Here is a 20189-nt window from a genome sequence, read left to right on the forward strand (position 1 = left end):
AGTTTATGATAAAAGTATATCATGAAGGAACAATGTGTGACTTTAAAAGCTTTTTTTTGAAGAACTATAAATTTATATTTTACTTCCATCTTCAAAAGTTAAGTACCCTTGTATGCTTTTTTGTAATAGCGCTCAAGTTTGTAAAAAAATAGAGGTATGTGTATGTGTGTGTTTGAAATGTAGATAGAAAGGTAATCCAGAGATATATTGTGAAAATATTATATAGATATGCTGATGCGTTTATTAAAAAGAGAAGAGCAGCTATCTTTTAGAGAAATAGATAAGTGAGAAAATGATAAAATGAGTGTCTCAATAAGACAGAAGCTCACTTTTTTGTCACTTTCAGTTTTTATGGAATAAGAAAATGTCCACTCCAAACCACACCACGGTGACAGAATTCATTCTCCTGGGACTCACAGATGACCCAATACTAGAGAAGATCCTGTTTGGGGTTTTTCTGGGTATCTATGTAATCACAATGGCAGGAAATCTGTGCATGATTCTGCTGATCAGGACCAATTCCCACCTCCAAACGCCCATGTATTTCTTTCTTGGCCACCTCTCCTTTGTAGACATTTGCTATTCTTCCAATATTTCTCCAAAGATGTTGAACAATTTCCTCTCAGACCGGAAGACCATCTCCTACACTGGATGCTTCACACAGTGTCTTCTCTTCATTGCCCTGGTGATTACAGAGTTCTATATCCTTGCTTCAATGGCCTTGGATCGCTATGTAGCCATTTGCAGCCCTTTACATTATAGCACCAGAATGTCCAAGAACACTTGTATCTCTCTGGTTGCCTTCCCTTACATTTACGGCTTTCTTAATGGACTGTCTCAGGCACTGCTGACTTTTCACTTATCCTTCTGTGGCTCCCTGGAAATCAATCACTTCTACTGTGCTGATCCTCCTCTCATAATGCTGGCCTGCTCCGACACTTATGTCAAAAAGATGGCAATGTTCATCGTTGCGGGCTTTACCCTCTCAAGTTCTCTCTTCATCATTCTTCTGTCCTACCTTTTCATTTTTGCAGCCATCTTGAGGATCCGTTCTGCTGAAGGCAGGCACAAAGCCTTTTCCACCTGTGGTTCCCACTTGACCACAGTCACCATATTTTATGGAACCCTCTTCTGCATGTACTTAAGGCCCCCATCAGAGAAGTCTGTTGAGGAGTCCAAAGTCGTTGCAGTTTTTTACTCATTTTTGAGTCCTATGCTGAACCCACTGATCTATAGCCTAAGGAACAAAGATGTGATTCATGCCTTGCAGCAAGTAATTAAGGACATTTCTTCTATAAAATTGCAGTTTGGGCATTTTTTCACTTTTTATCACTAACGGTGTTGACCATGATTTCTTGAAAGGGATAAATTAGTGTTCCATATTATGACTTGTAGTTAACCGGAACTCTAAGTTACCACCTTTGCTAATTTCTTCTCAGATTAACACTGTAAAGACAAATTATTTCAAGAAAATGATACCATTAAAATAAAATACATTTTTAGTGCAGAAATTGTAAATATGAACTGTTCAGTATTTTATCACACTCTATAATAACTTAATGTCTTTACTTACTGGTAGATTATCTATTATAACTAACATTATGATAGGAACCCTGGAAATTTATTTTCTTTGAGAAATGTCATTTCATAGAACTGCATTATCATTGAAAAGAGTGTGAATTGGTTTGCACTATTTTTCTTCAATGATGAAATGATATCTACTGTCTCTATAAGAATGGCTCTGATGCCTGACTAATCACTGTGATCAGCTGGCAGAAAATTTAAATATATTGATCACCTGTTGGTTTAAATTTTCTGTAAATTTTCTTTTCATTCATCCAATTATATGTTATGTTTCTTAATTTTGGAAGCCAAGTGGCAACTCCCTATATATGAGTTTTAAAGGATAGGGATTCAACTCAGTGTAGCAAAATGGCATATCTGGTATACTTTACATTGCAATAGCTCTGACTCACAGATAATTTATTAGGACTCAGTGGGTCCTATGAATTGACTTATTCAGAAACAGTAAATAACGGTGGGTGCGTAGGGGTCTGGCATCGTGGAATAGAGGGTTAAGCTGCCACGTGCAGTGACAGCATCACCTATGGGCTTTTGTTATAGTCCCAGCTGTTCTACTTCTGATCCAGTGCTCTGCTAGCACACTTGGGAAAGTAGTGAAATTTGGCCCAATTGCTTGGCTCCCTGCACTCAAGTAGAAGCTCTTGGCTCCTGCCTTCAGCCTGGCCCAGCCCCTGTCATTGTGGCCATTTTGGGAGTGAACCAGAGGATGGAAGATCTCTCCCTCTGTGTCTCTCCATCCTATGTCTCTGCAACTCTGCCTTTCAAATAAATAAAATAAATCTTTTTTTTTTTTAAGGTGAGAGTGTATTCTAAAGCACAAAACCAAATATACAGTTTGGCTTGTAAAATTGTCTGTGAATCATTTCCTGTATAAAGTTATTCAGCAGTTTTCAAAACTTCTATCAAGAGTCACTAGTAAAAAGGCCTATATAAAATGATACATACTTCACTTACATGGAAGAGAGAGAGAGGGAGTGAGAGAGAGAGAGAGAGAGAGAAAGCGCCGTTGTTACACTGCCTTATATGTTGAGTATTTTAATATTTGACATTGTGAGTTTAATTAACCCTACTAAAGGAAATGCTGTTAAAGATTCCATTATTGTATTTACCATATAACATTAAAATTATTTTGAAGCATATCACTTAGACTTGTAGTTTTGATAAAGCTCTGTCCCATTCTTTGCTTGATACACCAAGGTGTATCAAAATCCTGTTTAAGGAAACATAACTAAAAAGAGAAATAAAGCAATTTCTGTGTTACTTGAATATACTATTTAAATTTAAGAGCAGGGCCAGCTCTGTGGCATGGTGGTTAAAGCTGCCGCCTGCAGTGCCAGCATCCCATGTGGGTGCTGGTTCAGGTCTTGGCTGCTCCACTTCTGGTCCAGATCTCTGCTGTGGCCTGGGAAAATGGTGGGGATGATGGTTCAAGTTCTTGGGCCACTACACCAACATGGGAGACCTGGAGGAAGCTCCTGGCTCCTGGCTCCTGGCTTTGCATCGGTGCAGTTCCAGCCATTGTGGCCATCTGGCAAGTGAACCAGCAGATGGATACCTTTTTCTGCCTGTGCCTCTGTGACTCTGCCTTTCAAATAAATAAATAAACCTTTAAAAAAATTAAGAGCTATTTGTTTCATGTTGGCTATGATAGCAGAACATGCCGTTGTGGCATAGTCAGTAAAGCTGCTGTTTGCAATGCCAGCATCCCATGGGGCACTGGATCAAGTTGTAGCACTTCTGATCAAGTTCCCTGGTAATGGGCTCAAGAAAGCAGTGGAAAACAGCCCAAGTACTTTGGTTTCTGCACCAATGTGGGAGATTGGAAGAAGCTCCTATCTCCTGGCTCCTGTTTTCAGTCTGGTCCAAAGCTGGTCATTGTGGCATCTGGGGAGTGAACCAGCAGTTGGAAGATGGACTCTCTCTCTCGCTCTCTCTCTCTCTCATCACCTTTCTCTCCCTTCTTCCCTTCTCTCCCTCTCTCCCTTCTCTTTTTATGTAACTCTGCCTTTCAAATAAATAAAATAAACACTTAAAAAAAGAGAAAGTAATCATTAGACACACCAATGCAGGTTCCTTTCATTTTAAAGAATCAGCACTGTTTATTCTGGGGGATATTGTTTTGTTTTACAACAAAATTCTCTGTTAAACCAGGTATTATTTGCATTCCTAGGAACCAGAATAATCTGATACTCAGGTTTATAACCCCATTTGAAAAATGTTCTGTTAGAATCAATACAAAAATGTTCTTTTTACCTATTTATTCTATTTTATGAAATGTCTGTATGTTAGTTTCATTTTCAAAATCTGAGAACCATTGCAACTTGCTGTTGAACAAGCCAGAATTCAGTCCTGGAACCTTTCCTAATCCAAGTAGGTGAACTACTTGTAGTTTGTCTTTATTTGTACTCTACTTACTTACTTTTATTTATGATTTATTGCTTCATTGTACAAGTATTTTCATGATAGCCATCTCAGAAATCCTTTAGAAATAAAGATAAATCAGTTATGCATAAAATTATTGTGGTACTTAATCATGTTAGTGCTCACCTTTCTATCAATATTTAAATCTTCACAAATAAAACAGTGTAAGAATTATTATTCTCATTTATAATATTTAGAGTGTTAACTACAAAGAGATTAAATGGCTTGTACGTAGTCACTCAGCCACCAATGCTTCACAAAAGCAAACCCCTTATATAAATTCCATCTGCTTCCAATTTACAATGCAGTGATTAACAAACTCCTTAACACAGGGTAAATGCTGGAAGGGATGATGGGAGTAAGAAGCTAACAAGGTTGCTGCTGTAGATGAAATAATCGTGATCATGATGCTAGCAATAAATATCCTAAGAATAACATCAATTTCCTATGGTATGTCAGGTTAACATGATAATTGGCGTGCATTATAAGTAAAATTGTACTTTTCCATGCCAGAGCAGAGGATTTTGCTATATCTTATCTGTATTTAACATTCATTTTATTAATATATATACTAAATTATTAAAGCACTCTTGCTCATTAGAAAGAATTAAAAAATGCATGCTAATATCAATAAAATGTGAAGTTAATAATATGATAGATACAATTTCTTATGCCTTAAACCAATAGTTAACATATCTGTATTTCATCATGTTATACATTTATATGCTTACACATTATTATAATTCATAAACCAAAATTAGGGTCTATGCCATATATGAATGGTTCATAACATTTGCAGTTTTATATAGATTAAGTATTTCAAGACAGCACCACATTTTTAAATCATTTTTCAAATTGACACAAAATTGTACATATTTACGTGACATCTAGTATATACATTGTGTAAGGTTCAAATTATGGTAAGCATATTTATCTCCACAATTAGCACATCTTACTGGTGAAAGCATTCAAAATCCTTTCCGTTAGATTTTTTTTTTATCTATTATTTAATGAATATAAATTTCCAAAGTACGACTCATGGGTTACAATGGCTTCCCCCCCCATACCGTCCCTCCCACCCACAACCCTCCCCTTTCCCACTCCCTCTCCCCTTCCATTCACATCAAGATTCATTTTCGATTATCTTAATATACAGAAGATCAGCTTAGTATACCTTAAGTAAGGATTTCAACAGTTTGCTCCCACACAGAAACATAAAGTGAAAAATAATAGATGATTTTTTTAAATGATGATGAAATCAGATCAGACCTATTGTCATGTTTAATCCCCGTGAGAGTCAAGTTGGGAATTGATAATATTTTTTTTTTTTTTTACAGAAGATCAGTTTAGTGTACATTAAGTAAAGATTTCAATCGTTTGCACCCCCATAGAAACACAAAGTGAAATATACTGTTTGAGTACTCGTTATAGCATTAAGCCTCAGTGTACAGCACATTAAGGACAGAGATCCTACATGAGGAGTAAGTGCACAGTGACTCCTGTTGTTGACTTTACAAATTGACACTCCTGTTTATGGCATCAGTAATCTCCCTATGCTCCAGTCATGACTTTCCAAGGCTATGGAAGCCCCTTGAGTTCTCCGACTCCTATCTTGTTTAGACACGGTCATAGTCAAAGTGGAGGTTCTCTCCTCCCTTCAGAGAAAGGCACCTCCCTCTTTGAAGACCTGTTCTTTCCACTGGGATCTCACTCACAGAGATCTTTTTGCCAGAGTGTCTTGGCTTTCCATGCCTGAAATAATCTCATGGGCTTTTCAGCCAGATCCGAGTGCCTTTAGGGCTGATTCTGAGGCCAGAGTGCTATTTAGGACATCCGCCATTCTATGAGTCTGCTGAGTATCTCACTTCCCATGTTGGATCACTCTCCCCTTTATTTATTCTGTCAGTTAGTGTTAGCAGATACTAGACTTGTTTATGTGCTCCCTTTGACTCTTAGTCCTTTCATTATGATCAATTGTGAACTGAAATTGATCACTTGGAATAGTGAGATGGCATTGGCACATGCCACCTTGATGGGATTGAATTGGAATCCCCTGGTATGTTTCCAACTCTACCAATTGGGGCAAGTCAGCCCGAGCATGCCCCAAATTATACATCTCTTCCCTCTCTTATTCCCACTCTTATGTTTAACAGGGATCACATTTCAGTTAATTTTCAACACTTAAGAATAACTGCGTGATAATTACAGAATTAAACCAGTCATATTAAGTAGAACAGACAAAAAAAAAATACTATGAGGGATAATGTATTAAGTTGCCATTAGCAGTCAGGGCTATGCTGATCAAGTCACCATTTCTCATAGTGTCCATTTCACTTCAACAGGTTTCCTTTTTGGTGTTCAGTCAGTTGTCACCGATCAGGAAGAACATATGGTATTTGTCCCTTTGGGACTGGCTTACTTCACTCAGCATGATGTGTTCCAGATTCCTCCATTTTGTTGCAAATGACTGGATTTCGTTGTTTCTTACTGCGGTATAGTATTCTAAAGAATACATATCCCATAATTTCTTTATCCAGTCTACCATTGATGGGCATTTAGGTTGGTTCCAGGTCTTGGCTATTGTGAATTGTGCTGCAATAAACATTAGGGTGCAGACCGCTTTTGTGTTTATCAATTTAAACTCCTTTGGGTAAATTCCAAGGAGTGGGATGGCTGGGTCGAACGGTAGGGTTATCTTCAGGTTTCTGAGGAATCTCCAGACTGATTTCCATAGTGGCTTGACCAGTTTGCATTCCCACCAACAGTGGGTTAGTGTCCCTTTTTCCCCACATCCTCGCCAGCATCTGTTGTTGGTAGATTTCTGTATGTGAGCCATTCTAACCGGGGTGAGGTGAAACCTCATTGTGCTTTTGATTTGCATTGCCCTGATTGCTAGTGACCTTGAACATTTTTTCATGTGCCTGTTGGCCATTTGGATTTCCTCTTTTGAAAAATGTCTATTGAAGTCCTTGGCCCATCTCTTAAGTGGGTTGTTGGTTTTGTTTTTGTGGAGTTTCTTGATCTCTTTGTAGATTCTGGTTATTAACCCTTTATCTGTTGCATAGTTTGCAAATATTTTTTCCCATTCTGTCGGTTGTCTCTTCACTCTCCTGACTGTTTCTTTTGCAGTAGAGAAACTTCTCAATTTGATGCAATCCCAATAGTTGATTTTGGCTTTGACTGCCTGTGCCTCCCGGGTCTTTTCCAGAAATTCTTTGCCTGTGCCAATATCTTGAAGGGTTTCTCCAATGTTCTCTAATAACTTGATGGTGTCAGGTCGTAGATTTAGGTCTTTAATCCATGTTGAGTGAATTTTTGTGTAAGGTGTAAGGTAGGGGTCTTGCTTCATGCTTCTGCACGTGGAAATCCAGTTTTCCCAGCACCATTTATTGAATAGACTGTCCTTGCTCCAGGAATTAGTTGTAGATCCTTGATCAAATATAAGTTGGCTGTAGATGTTTGGATTGATTTCTTGTGTTTCAATTCTGTTCCATTGGTCTATCCATCTGTTTCTGTACCAGTACCATGCTGTTTTGATGACAACTGCCCTGTAGTATGTCCTGAAGTCTGGTATTGTGATGCCTCCGGCTTTGTTTTTGTTGTACAAGATTGCTTTAGCTATTCGAGGTCTCTTGTGCCTCCATATGAATTCCAGCATCATTTTTTCTAGATCTGAGAAGAATGTCTTTGGTATCTTGATTGGGATTGCATTGAATCTATAAATTGCTTTTGGGAGAATGGACATTTTGATGATATTGATTCTTCCAATCCATGAGCATGGAAGATTTTTCCATTTTTTGGTATCCTCTTCTATTTCTTTCTTTAAGGTTTTGTAATTTTCTTCGTAGAGATCTTTAACGTCCTTGGTTAAGTTTATTCCAAGGTATTTGATTGTTTTTGTAGCTATTGTGAATGGGATTGATCTTAGCAGTTCTTTCTCAGTCATGGCATTGCTTGTGTATACAAAGGCTGTTGATTTTTGTGCATTGATTTTATATCCTGCCACTTTGCCAAACTCCTCTATGAGTTCCAATAGTCTCTTAGTAGAGTTCTTTGGATCCTCTAAGTACAGAATCATATCGTCTGCAAAGAGGGATAGTTTGACTTCTTCCTTCTTGATTTGTATTCCTTTGATTTCTTTTTCTTGTCTGATGGCTCTGGCTAAAACTTCCAGAACTATGTTAAATAGCAGTGGTGAGAGTGGGCATCCCTGCCTGGTGCCAGATTTCAGTGGAAATGCTTCCAACTTTTCCCCATTCAATAGGATGCTGGCTGTGGGTTTTTTATAAATTGCTTTGATTATATTGAGGAATGTTCCTTCTATACCCAATTTGCTTAGAGTTTTCATCATGAAAGGGTGTTGTATTTTATCAAATGCTTTCTCTGCATCAATTGAGATAACCATATGGTTTTTCTTCTGCAGTCTGTTAATGTGGTGAATCACATTGATTGATTTGGGAATGTTGAACCATCCCTGCATACCAGGGATGAATCCCACTTGGTGTGGGTGGATGATTTTCCTGATGTGTTGTTGTATTCTATTGGCCAGAATTTTATTGAGGATTTTTGCATCTATGTTCATCAGGGATATTGGTCTGTAATTTTCTTTCAGTGCTGCATCTTTCTCTGGCTTAGGGATTAAGGTGATGCTGGCTTCATAGAAAGAATTTTGGAGGATTCCCTCTTTTTCTATTGTTCTGAATAGTTTGAGAAGAAATGGGATTAGTTCTTCTTTAAACGTCTGGTAGAATTCAGCAGTGAATCCATCTGGTCCTGGGCTTTTGTTTGTTGGGAGGGCCTTTATTACTGTTTCAATTTCTGTTTCAGTTACGGGTCTATTTAGGTTTTCGATGTCTTCATGGTTCAATTTTGGTAGATTGCATGTGTCCAGGAATCTATCCATTTCTGATAGGTTTTCCTGTTTGCTGGCATACAGGTCCTTGTAGTAATTTCTGATGATTCTTTTTATTTCTGTGGTGTCTGTTGTTACGTTTCCGTTTTCATCTCTGATTTTATTGATTTGGGTCTTTTCTCTTCTTTTTTTAGTTAGTTGGGCCAATGGGGTGTCAATTTTGTTTATTTTTTCAAAAAACCAGCTCCTCGTTGGGCTGATTTTTTGTAATGGTTTTTTGGATTCAATCCTGTTAATTTCTTCTCTGGTTTTAATTATTTCTCTTCTCCTACTAGATTTGGGTTTGGTTTGCTGCAGTTTTTCTAGGTCCTTGAGGTGCGCTGAAAGCTCATTTTTTTGGTACCTTTCCAATTTCTTGATATAGGCACCTATTGCTATAAATTTGCCTCTCAATACTGCTTTTGCTCTATCCCATAAGTTTTGATATGTTGTGTTGTTGTCTTCATTTACTTCCAGAAAGTTTTTGATTTCTCTTTTGATTTCTTGAATGACCCAGTGTTCATTCAGGAGCATGTTGTTCAGTCTCCATGTGTTTGCATACTTTCTGGGGTTTCCTGAGTTGCTAATTTCCAGCTTCATCCACTGTGGTCTGAGAAGTTGCATGGTATGATTCTAATTCTTTTAAATTTGCTGAGACTTGCTTTATGGCCTAGTATGTGATCAATCCTAGAGAAGGTTCCATGCACTGCTGAGAAGAATGTGAAGTCTGTAGATGTAGGGTTGAAAGTTCTGTATTTATCTGTTAGATCCATTTGGGCAATAGTGTCAATTAAATCTGCTGTTTCCTTGTTGATCTTCTGTCCGGATGATCTGTCTATTTCTGAGAGTGGAGTATTGAAGTCCCCCAGTACTATTGTATTGGAATCTAAATCTCCCTTTAAGTCCCTTAACATATGTTTTAAATAGACCGGTGCCCTGTAATTAGGTGCATATACATTTATAATAGTTACATCTTCCTGTTGAATTGAACCCTTAATCATTATATAGTGTCCCTCTTTGTCTCTCTTAACAGTTTTTGTATTAAAGTTTATTCTGTCTGATATTAATATGGCTACACCTGCTTTTTTTTTGGTTTCTGTTGGCATGGAATATCTTTTTCCAACCTTTCACTTTCAGTCTGCATGCCTCTTTGTTAGAGAGATGTGTTTCTTGTAGGCAACAAATAGTTGGGTTGTGTTCTGTGAGCCAGTCAGCCAAACGGTGTCTTTTAACTGAAGAATTCAGACCATTAATGTTCAATGTGACTATTGATACGTAGTGACTTTGCCCTGCCATTTTCCCGGAAATATTTTCTAGTATATGCTTTGAGCTTCCCATGCTCTTTTACTGGTAGGTGTTCTTCCTTTCCCTTCTTTCATATTGATGGCCGTGTTTCTGTGTTTCTGAGTGTAGCACATCTTTAAGTATCTTTTGCAGGGCCGGACGAGTGGCCACAAAGTCTTTCAATTTCTGTTTGCTATGAAAGGTCTTTATTTCACCTTCATTCACAAATGAGAGCTTGGCAGGATATAATATTCTGGGCTGGCAATTTTTCTCTCTTAGCACCTGTGCTATGTCTCGGCATTCCCTCCTAGCTTGTAGGGTTTCTGATGAGAAGTCAGCTGTGAGTCTGATTGGAGATCCTCTGAGAGTAATCTGACGTTTCTCTCTTGCACATTTTAGGATCTTTTCTTTATGTTTCACTGTGGTAAGTTTAATTACCACGTGTCGTGGTGAGGATCTCTTTTGGTCATGTTTATTGGGGGTTCTATGAGCTTCCTGTACTAGGATATCTCTGTCCTTCTCCAAACCTGGAAAGTTCTCTGCTAGTATCTCACTAAAAAGGCCTTCCAATCCTTTCTCTCTCTCCATGCCTTCAGGAACTCCTAGAACTCGAATGTTGGTTTTTTTAATAGTATCCTGTAGATTCCCAACAATATTTTTTAGGTTTCTAATTTCCTCTTCTTTTCTTTGGTTTGACTGTATGTTTTCCTGTGCTCTATCTTCTAAGTCCGACATTCTCTCTTCTGCTTCACCCATTCTGTTTTTAAGGCTTTCTAATGTGTTTGTCATTTGATCTATTGAGTTCTTCATTTCATTTTGATTTCTCTTCACTATCACACTTTCCTGTTCTACTAGTTTCTGAGTTTCATTTTGACTCTTCCTTAAAATTTCATTTTCACGAGAGAGATTTTCAATCTTGTCCATTAAGGATTTCTGTAGTTCAAGGATTTGCTTTTGAAAACTTCTAAATGTTCTTATCATAAATTTTTTGAAATCCGTATCTTGCATTTCTTCTATCTCATCATCTTCATACTCTTGGCTTGGGGTGTTTTGCTTATTTGGAGGCATCATAGTGTCATCGTTGATCTTGCTCCCTCTATTTCTGTGTTTGTTACTCGGCATAGTTAATTCTTCTTGCGTCACTGTGCGTTTTTTTTTTTTAAATTTTTTTTTTTTTATACTGTGTCCGTGTTAAGTGGACTGCCTGCTGTTGGAGGAGCCTTGGAGGCTTGAGATGGGTGCGGCCTGAGAGCTCTGCTTGGTTCTTCCTGGTTAAGGGTGTGCAAAGGTGACACCCTCAGGTTATGCGTGGTAAATCTCTCTCTTTTTATTTATTTATTTATTTTATTTATTCAGGGGGTAAGTAACACCGCAGGGCAGGGCTGTGCAGAATTGATGGTATTTTGCTTCCAGTCTTTGGCTCCTCTGGACTCCCACTGGGTTGCCTAGGCTACTGAATTGTAGTGACTCAGTTCCTTAGCTCTCCCCCATTGATATGTAAATCCAGAGAGGAGGCCTGCTCTTTGTCTCTTGGGAATTCTTCAAGCCTTGCAGCCTTGTAACCTTTGCAAGGTTAGGGGGAAGAGAAACCCCGAAGCTTTTTTTTTTCCTTCTTTCTGGTAGTGAGTTTGCTGCACTTTCCGGCCCCCCTCTAGATTCTGACCCCCGTTTCCCCACCAATGTCTCGGGTTATTGAGCTCACCTCCCCTTCCAGCGCCGATGTGTGGTCTCGGAGCCCTGAGCGTCCCAAGTCTCCCCGCTGTTGTCTGTGTGGCATGCACTCCCCTTGGAGCACTGGCGCGCAGACCCTGGGGCTTCTGCGGCTCGGTCCCGCGACTTGGCTTCCGCGCGGTGGGCGACCTTGTTCTCCCAGTAGGTCCTCCGATTCATGGCTGCTCCATCCAGAAGGGTTTCCCCTGCAATTTTTTTTTGGTTCTATTTTCTGCGGCTACCGTAACTCCCCTTTTATTAAACTAAATTTTCCCGGACTATCGGTGCGCGCCCTCACTATTCCGCCATCTTGGCTCCGCCCCTCTCCATTAGATTTTTTGACATACACCATTATATATAGCCACTCTACTAAGTAATAGAACACAAGAACTTATTTCTTCTATATAACTGTAACTTAGTGACTATTGAACAAACTTCATCATTCCTTCCTTAACCCTACTCTTCTGAGTCCCTGATAACCGCTATTCTATTCTCAACTTCTATAAGATTAAGTATTCCAGTCCAGCTCTCTGCTGTGGCCTGGGAGGGCAGTGGTGGACGGTCCAAGTGCTTGGGCCCCTGTGCCCACATGGAAGACCAGAAGGAAGCACCTGGCTCCTGGCTTTGGATCGGTGTAGCTCTGGCCATGGTGGCCATGTTGGAGGGTGAACCAATGGAAGGAGGACCTTTCTCTCTATCTCTCTCTGTTTAACTCTATCTGCCAAATAAAAAAAAAAAAGATTAAGTATTCAAATTTACACATGTAAGTGAGATCATACGATATTTGTCTTTTTGTGCCTGAATTAATTTACTTAATGTAATATTCTCCGGTTCCATCCATGTTATCCCAGTTAACAATTGATGGAGACTTAGGTTATTCCTGTTTCTTTTTTTTATTTTTTAAAATTTTTTGACAGGCAGAGTGGACAGTGAGAGAGACAGAGAGAAAGGTCTTCCTTTGCCATTGGTTCACCCTCCAATGGCCGCTGCAGCCGGCGCACCTCGCTGATCCGATGGCAGGAGCCAGGTGCTTCTCCTGGTCTCCCATGGGGTGCAGGGCCCAAGCACTTGGGCCATCCTCCACTGCACTCCCTGGCCACAGCAGAGAGCTGGCCTGGAAGAGGGGCAACCGGGACAGAATCTGGCACCCTGACCGGGACTAGAATCCGGTGTGCCAGCGCTGCAAGGCGGAGGATTAGCCTAGTGAGCTGCAGCGCTGGCCTCCTGTTTCTTTTTTATTATGATAAAAGCATAAGAGTGCAGTTATCTCTCCAATATACAGACAAATCAGATAAAATCAAATTAAAAAGCTCATGCATAGCAAAATTATCAGCCTGTTGAATGGAGGAAAATATTTGCAGACTGTATATTTTACAAGGAGTTAATATCCAGAATACATAATGAATGCAAATAATTCAATAACAAAAATACAGTCTGATTTAAAATGGGAAATAAGATCCAAATAGATTTTTGTCAAAGGACAGAAGTGACCAACAGGTATATGAGCAAATGCATGACATTACTAATCATCAGGGAAATGTGAGTCAAGCCAAGTGAGATGTCACCTCTCACTTGTTAGAATGACTGTCCAAAAAAAGACAAAAGAAATTCTGGTGAGGGTGTGAAGAAGAAAAGGGGACACTGTGGGTGGAAATGTAAATTAGAACTGTCATGATGGAGACCAGAATGGGGGTTCTTCAAAGAACTAAAAGCAAATCTATCATATGACCTAGCTGTTCACTTCTGGGTATACATCCAATTGAAATAAAATCAACATGTCAAAGAAATACCTTCACATCCCTGGCTATTTTTGCACCATCACCATAGCTATGATATGGAATCAGCCTAAATGCTCCTCTAGAGGAGAATGGATGAAATAAATGTAACACACACACAGACACACACGCACACACATGCACACACACATACTCATTGGAGTATATTAAGACATGAAAGGGAATGACATCCTCTCCTTTGTTGTGTATGTCAGGACTTCTAGTTAATGTTAAAACCTGATGCTAAGGTTTCAATATTTGTCATCAAAAATTCATATTCTAATATCCTCCCTGATGCAATAGTGTTAAAAATGAGACCTTTAGGAGGCAACTGGGTGGAGTTAGTACACTTGTAAAAAGACTGGATAGAACTAGGTAGGTTCCTTGTGTGCTTCCACCTTCTGCCATGTAAACATACAGCATTCAAGGTACCATTTTGGAAACAAAGAAAGTTTCTTACCAGACTGTGATCCTTTTGGCACTTTGTAACTGGGCTTTCTACCCTCCAAAATTACTGAAATTCATTTTCATAATTTATAAATTACACAGTCTTAGGTATATTATTATGGTAGCATTAATGGTCTAAGCCATCTCCTATAACATTTCAATAAAATTTGAGAATTATAAAAACTTACAGGACAAGAAGGATGTATCAAACTATCTGACTATTATGACATTTTTGTAGCTAAGATTGAAAGGCCACCACAAAACACACCAAACACAGGAGTTAAAGGAAAAGCTTAGTGTTGAGGGGGATCTGACAGGCTGGAGAGTGAGGGTGAGAGAGAAAGAGCGAGAGTGAGGGAAAGCAGTTCTTGTTATTGCCTTGCAGGAGTGGTCAAGTGGGAGCAGGAGATCCTGTTAAGGTGGGAGAGGAGTTGACACTTGTGGTTGGGCTGTTTGGCCACCTGATCTTTTGTACATCAGGCTGGATTTTGGAGAGGCCAAAACTCATTTTTACAAGATGGTGACCTGGCCAGAGCCCAAGATGATACCCAGGGTTTAAGATGTCACCTCAGATAGGATGGCACCATTTTATTAACATCCCCCCTTTTAATTAACATTTTTAAGATTTATTTATTTATTTGAAAGGCAGAGTTACAGAGACCCCTTTTGTTTTTTATAAAGGAAGTGATGTATTAGGATTACATTGGCTGCAAGAGCCCAGGAAGCGTGGACTGATGATGATCTATCTTCTAGAGCTACTTCCTGCTGTCATGGGGTGTCAGTCACTCTCTGCTGGTGAGACAACAATTTTTTTTTTTTTGACAGGCAAAGTGGACAGTGAGAGAGAGACAGAGAGAAAGGTCTTCCTTTTGCCGTTGGTTCACTCTCCAATGGCCACTGGGCTGGCACACCACGCTGATCCGATGGCAGGAGCCAGGTGCTTCTCCTGGTTTCTCATGGGGTGCAGGGCCCAAGCACTTGGGCCATCCTCCACTGCACTCCCTGGCCACAGCAGAAAGCTGGCCTGGAAGAGGGGCAACCGGGACAGAATCCAGCACCCCGACCGGGATTAGAACCAGGTTTGCCAGTGCAGCAAGGTGGAGGATTAGCCTAGTGAGCCACGGCACCGGCCCGAGACAACATCTTAAGTCATGATCTCCTGAGTGGGGAGCTGAGTATATCCCTGTAGTAACATTTGATTGATCGCCTAGCTGATGAAGGCTTTGGTTTGTTCCATTATCACCCCCTGCAAACACTTGAACAGACATGGTAGTATAAAAGCCAGGGTGAGAATAACAGTCAATGGTCCTAGGAGTGGCATTAGCCAAGTAGTGAGGGGACTCCGTAGGGCTGAAGAGAGGAGAGGTTCTCTGGACCCTAGGGCAGACTCTTTAATGGATGTAGCAAATTGTTGGGGGCATTTTAACATCTTGCTTTACCTGGCCCCATTGATTAACATAACAGCAGCATTGTTCTCCCAAAAAGATACAAGTTTCCCCCTTTTTAGCTGTTATAAGTTCTAAAGCTGGTTTGTTCTGTAGTACAACACCTGTTAGGTTGATTTGGCTTTGGAAATCTTGTATGGCATCAGCTGAAATCTCAATGGACCTAGTGACCTCCTCTTATAATTGTTGGAGTTGTTTTGGAGCTGGTTGTTGAGATAATGTTATAAGCTGTTCCTGTGATCACTACTGATGAGAGGGAGGCTACAAAGCCGATTCAACCAAAACTGGGAGAAAGACCGCTCATGTCTTATGGGTAGAGGGGTTTGTCTGTAGGAAAATTTTGAATAATCATACAAACTTAAGTGGGGGATGAGGGCCACTGATACACATGGGCTGGGAGTAGAGCCACTGATGTAAGTGTAGAGTGTATGATTATAAAGAAATAAGGCACCAAGTGGGCTAGACAGGTCTAAAACAAAGGACAGAGTCATTATTAGAGGGCCTAAGAAAGGTGCTATCTAAACCAGGAGCAAGTTTTTCATTGAGAGGCAAATAGAAACTGACAGAAGGGGCTTGATAATAATCAAGCGGGCTTTAAGGCCTTTCCAGTTAGGAAGCCCAGACCTATAAAAGATAGAACAATAAAAGGCGGTTTCAATAATAGTGTCTTAAAATCTGTTTCTTAATTACCATCATTCAATTGGAAATTTTTTCTGTTCTTAGTAATCTGAATTAACCACATTTTTTTAAAAGTTGGAACCTATAGTACATTATTGGCTTTATCTGTTTATATAAATTGTCCCAAGGTATTATGTATGTTGGAGGTCAAGGAAAAAGAAGTCCTTTGGAACCTAAGAGGATACATTTAAACAGTCAACAATGTTTTAACTTCCATGAGCAGTAAATCTCACATACAAAACTGTGGTTGACCAAAGACTTCAAATAGCCATGTTTACAATTATAAACTCATTAACCAACAGGAAGAGGCACTTGCTTGCACTACACAGTATTTTGAAAGCACCTGTAGGATTTTATAAGACATTTATCCCTTTTAGGCCTCTGGGCCATTCTCATTAAGATAACCATCATGTCTGATAACAAAACAACAAGATAACTTTCGGACATTTGTATCTATAGCATTTTATATTACCATAAGTTAAAATTTAGCACCATTTAACATCTTGACAGTACCTGTAATATAATCCAAATAGCCTTATTAGTTGGTGTCTCTACAAGATGAGAGAAATATCCTTTGATATTTCCAAGAGCTCAATTGGAATTATCAAAGTCCAAAGAATTTGGAACTTTGGGTTTCTGAACGTCTGTCAAGGGTGCCAAGGGGGTTTAAAATGATCATGATATATAGATATAGCAGATATGATCATTGTTACAAGGTAATTACTCATATGCTTTAGAATGAGTATATACCCAAATAAATCATAAATAATTTAGTTGCTTTTAAAGAATCAAAACTTAACAGAGGCATTAAGAGAACACAATACTCTCTTTGGTTATTCCAAGAATTGCAAATAAAAACTTAAATTAGTTAGAACGTGGAATCTTCCATAACTTGGAACAATTTTAACAGAGTCAAAAATAGGGAAGAGAAAATATCTTACTGGAGCTGCCTAGAAAACTAACAGAGCGTCACCAATTAAACAAAAGCTATCAAAAGGAGATGCTGCAGTTTTTAAACAGATTTTTAAGACAATATCAAAATATTTACAAACATATATGTATTGCAAAGATCTCCTGACTTTAAAAGAGGATCAGATTCTAATTTTACATCAAAGAAAAATAGATTAATAGCTTTTGTATCCAAAAAAGTATTTCTTTCATAACCATCTGTGACTTCCACACAGCTTCTGCAACTTACTTGAAGCTTTCTATCTTTTGCATGCCAGTGTCGAATAAACCAGCCATCGTGATACAGTAATTTTTACAAACCATGTCCTTTCTTTATTCAAAAAGAAAACTCTTTCCTTCTTAACCATCCTTACCAAGAACACATTTCTATATTTGTGACCTTTTTTATCTGATTTCCTTCATTTACATTTTGAAATAACCTTTTTTTTTAACTTTTATTTAATGAATATAAATTTCCAAAGTACAGCTTATGGATTACAATAGCTTCCCCCCCATATCGTCTTTCCCACCCGCATCCCTCCCCTTTCCCACTCCCTCTCCCCTTCCATTCACATGAGGATTCATTTTCGATTCTCTTTATATACAGAAGATCAGTTTAGCATACATTAAGTAAAGATTTCAACAGTTTGCTCCCACACAAACATAAAGTGAAAAATAATAGATGATTTTTTAAATGATGATGAAATCAGATCAGACCTATTGTCATGTTTAATCCCAGTGAGAGTCAAGTTGGGAATTGATAATTTCTTCTTCTTCTTTTTTTTTTTTTTTACAGAAGATCAGTTTAGTATACATTAAGTAAAGATTTCAACAGTTTGCACCCCCATAGAAACACAAAGCGAAATATACTGTTTGAGTACTCTTTATAGCATTAAGTCTCAATGTACAGCACATTAAGGACAGAGATCCCACATGAGGAGTAAGTGCACAGTGACTCCTGTTGTTGACTTTACCAATTGACACTCCTGTTTATGGCATCAGTAATCTCCCTATGCACCAGTCATGAGTTTCCAAGGCTATGGAAGCCTTTTTTTTTTTTTTTTTTTTTTTGACAGGCAGAGTGGACAGTGAGAGAGAGAGACAGAGAGAAAGGTCTTCCTTTGCCGTTGGTTCACCCTCCAATGGCCGCCGCGGCAGGCGCGCTGTGGCCGGCGCACCGCGCTGATCCGATGGCAGGAGCCAGGAGCTAGGTGATTTTCCTGGTCTCCCATGGGGTGCAGGGCCCAAGCACCTGGGCCATCCTCCACTGCACTCCCTGGCCACAGCAGAGGGCTGGCCTGGAAGAGGGGCAACCGGGACAGAATCCGGCGCCCCAACCGGGACTAGAACCCGGTGTGCCGGCGCCGCTAGGCAGAGGATTAGCCTAGTGAGCCGCGGCGCCGGCCTGGAAGCCTTTTGAGTTCACCGACTCTTATCTTGTTTAGACAAGGTCATATTCAAAGTGGAGGTTCTCTCCTCCCTTCAGAGAAAGGTAACTCCTTCTTTGAAGACCTGTTGTTTCCACTGGGATCTTACTCACAGAAATCTTTCATTTAGGGTTTTTTTTTTTTTTTTTTTTTTTTTGCCAGAGTGTCTTGGCTTTCCATGCCTGAAATAATCTCATGGGCTTTTCAGCCAGATCGGAATGCCTCTAGGGCTGATTCTGAGGCCAGAGTGCTGTTTAGGACATCCACCATTCTATGAGTCTGCTGAGTATCTCACTTCCCATGTTGGATCACTCTCCCCTTTATTTATTCTATCAGTTAGTATTAGCAGGTACTAGACTTGTTTATGTGATCCCTTTGACTCTTAGTCCTTTCATTATTATCAATTGTGAACTGAAATTGATCACTTGGACTGGTGAGATGGCATTGGTACATGCCACCTTGATGGGATTAAATTGGAGTCCACTGGTATGTTTCTAACTCTACCATTTGGGGCAAGTCAGCTTGAGCATGTCCCAAATTGTACATCTCTTCCCTCTCTTATTCCTACTCTTATGTTTAACAGGGATCACATTTCAGTTAAATTTCAACATTTAAGAATAACTGTGTATTAATTACAGAATTAAACCAGTCATATTAAGTAGAACAGACAAAAAAACTACTAAGAGGGATAATGTATTAAGTTGTTCATTAACAATCAGGGCTATGCTGATCAAGTCACCATTTCCCATAGTGTCCATTTCACTTCAACAGGTTTCCTTTTTGGTGTTCAGTCAGTTGTCACTGATCAGGGAGAACATATGGTATTTGTCCCTTTGGGACTGGCTTACTTCACTCAGCATGATGTGTTCCAGATTCCTCCATTTTGTTGCAAATGACTGGATTTCGTTGTTTCTTACTGCGGTATAGTATTCTAAAGAATACATATCCCATAATTTCTTTATCCAATCTACCGTTAATGGGCATTTAGGTTGGTTCCAGGTCTTAGCTATTGTGAATTGAGCTGCAATAAACATTAGGGTGCAGACCGCTTGTTTGTTTGCCAATTTAAATTCCTTTGGGTAAATTCCAAGGAGTGGGATGGCTGGGTCGAATGGTAGGGTTATATTCAGGTTTCTGAGGAATCTCCAGACTGACTTCCATAGTGGCTTAAACAATTTGCATTCCCACCAACAGTGGGTTAGTATCCCCTTTTCCCCACATCCTCGCCAGCATCTGTTGTTGGTAGATTTCTGTATGTGAGCCATTCTAACTGGGGTGAGGTGAAACCTCATTGTGCTTTTGATTTGCATTGCCCTGATTGCTAATGACCTTGAACATTTTTTCATGTGCCTGTTGGCCATTTGGATTTCCTCTTTTGAAAAATGTCTATTGAGGTCCTTGTCCCATCTCTTAAGTGGGTTGTTTGTTTTGTTTTTGTGGAGTTTCTTGATCTCTTTGTAGATTCTGGTTATTAACCCTTTATCTGTTGCATAGTTTGCAAATATTTTTTCCCATTCTGTCGGTTGTCTCTTCACTCTCCTGACTGTTTCTTTTGCAGTAGAGAAACTTCTCAATTTGA

At 39.4% G+C, this 20189-nt stretch overlaps 1 protein-coding gene across 1 annotated transcript in view; it reads left to right on the top strand.

The window, feature by feature from the left end:
• Window positions 1–364: 364 nt before the first annotated feature.
• LOC100353652 (olfactory receptor 5M10) overlaps window positions 365–20189 on the top strand; it is a 29313-nt gene continuing 9488 nt past the window's right edge. Inside the window, exons 1-2 of the mRNA XM_089312097.1 lie at window positions 365–1286; window positions 7561–7639. Of these exons, the coding sequence (XP_089168223.1) occupies window positions 365–1286; window positions 7561–7639 (1001 nt within the window). The remainder of the gene's footprint in view (window positions 1287–7560; window positions 7640–20189) is intronic.

The sequence above is a fragment of the Oryctolagus cuniculus genome, chromosome 1, assembly GCF_051225735.1.
Source record: "Oryctolagus cuniculus isolate XC-2025 breed Fujian yellow rabbit chromosome 1, ASM5122573v1, whole genome shotgun sequence".
Lineage (NCBI taxonomy): Eukaryota > Metazoa > Chordata > Mammalia > Lagomorpha > Leporidae > Oryctolagus > Oryctolagus cuniculus.